This window comes from Pteropus vampyrus, unplaced genomic scaffold (genome assembly GCF_000151845.1).
Source record: "Pteropus vampyrus isolate Shadow unplaced genomic scaffold, Pvam_2.0 Scaffold267, whole genome shotgun sequence".
Taxonomy (NCBI): Eukaryota; Metazoa; Chordata; class Mammalia; order Chiroptera; family Pteropodidae; genus Pteropus; species Pteropus vampyrus.
The window spans coordinates 226,628-227,521 of record NW_011889048.1 but is presented as its reverse complement, the minus strand read 5'-3'; the positions used below and the strand labels follow the sequence as shown (position 1 = coordinate 227,521).

Here is an 894-nt window from a genome sequence, read left to right as displayed (position 1 = left end):
GTTGCGGCTTCCTTGTTCCATCGCGAGTGGGAAGTAGTAGAGGCGCGCGGCGTCCGCTGTGGCCAGAGGCCCCGCTGCACCCCACCGGGCCACGCACGCCGACGACGCCACGGCAGCCAGAGAGCTCCTGCGCTCTGGCCGCTCCCGCTGTCCCCATCTCGCAGAAGATACCGAGGTCAGAGAGGCTCAGTCACCTGCCCAAAGTCATTGACTCAGGGGAGGAATTGTAATCAGATCCAAGAGTTGGCTGATAACTCAGTGATTCTGAAAACATTATGAGCCCCTGCTATATGCCAAGCGTTGTTCCTGCTCCCGATTGGTCACATTAGTGGGTCTCATTCGGAGTGATTCTGCCCAACCGTCCCCTACAGTCGCAGGGCTGGCAGCCCATTAAATACATAGAACACTTTTAAGTTCTCTGGTGGACGGCCGCCTGAGCCCAACCGGGCTTCAAACAGATGAGAAACTTTCAGTCCATCACGTGACATTTTTTACATGCTTGGAGCATTACATGATGAATCATTAACTCGAGCAGGTCAGTACTTTGCGGTTTAAAGGCCTCTGCTGCCGATTGGCAAGTGTGGGCGACACTGGCCAAATTCACTTCAATGGGAACAGCAGAAGCCTTTGTGTGACCCCCGACCTCCGGTGAACTGTCACCGGCCCGGGCCCAGCAAAGAGAAAGCGAAGGGAGGAGGACTAGGTGAGGGCTCATGGTCGTCTCTCTCAATCGTCCATTTTTGGAATTTTCCTAATTTAAAAAATGAACTTGGTGAAATAGAAACGAGTTTTTCGCATGGGATTGGCAAGGGCGTAAAGAAAGTCCAGGGCGACTTCTCCCCTTTACTGGAAGGTGGTTTTGAACCCTGAGCTTGAAACGTGCACGTGGAACTT

At 53.2% G+C, this 894-nt stretch overlaps 1 protein-coding gene across 2 annotated transcripts in view; it reads right to left on the bottom strand.

The window, feature by feature from the left end:
* DAZAP1 (DAZ associated protein 1) overlaps nucleotides 1-223 on the bottom strand; it is a 21,746-nt gene extending 21,523 nt beyond the window's left edge. Inside the window, exon 1 of one of the 2 annotated variants that reach the window (XM_011375186.2) lies at nucleotides 195-223. In XM_011375186.2, the coding sequence (XP_011373488.1) occupies nucleotides 195-208 (14 nt within the window). In that variant the 5' untranslated portion in view covers nucleotides 209-223. The remainder of the gene's footprint in view (nucleotides 1-194) is intronic. The other variant, XM_023520445.1, reaches the window with a different exon arrangement.
* Nucleotides 224-894: the final 671 nt, after the last annotated feature.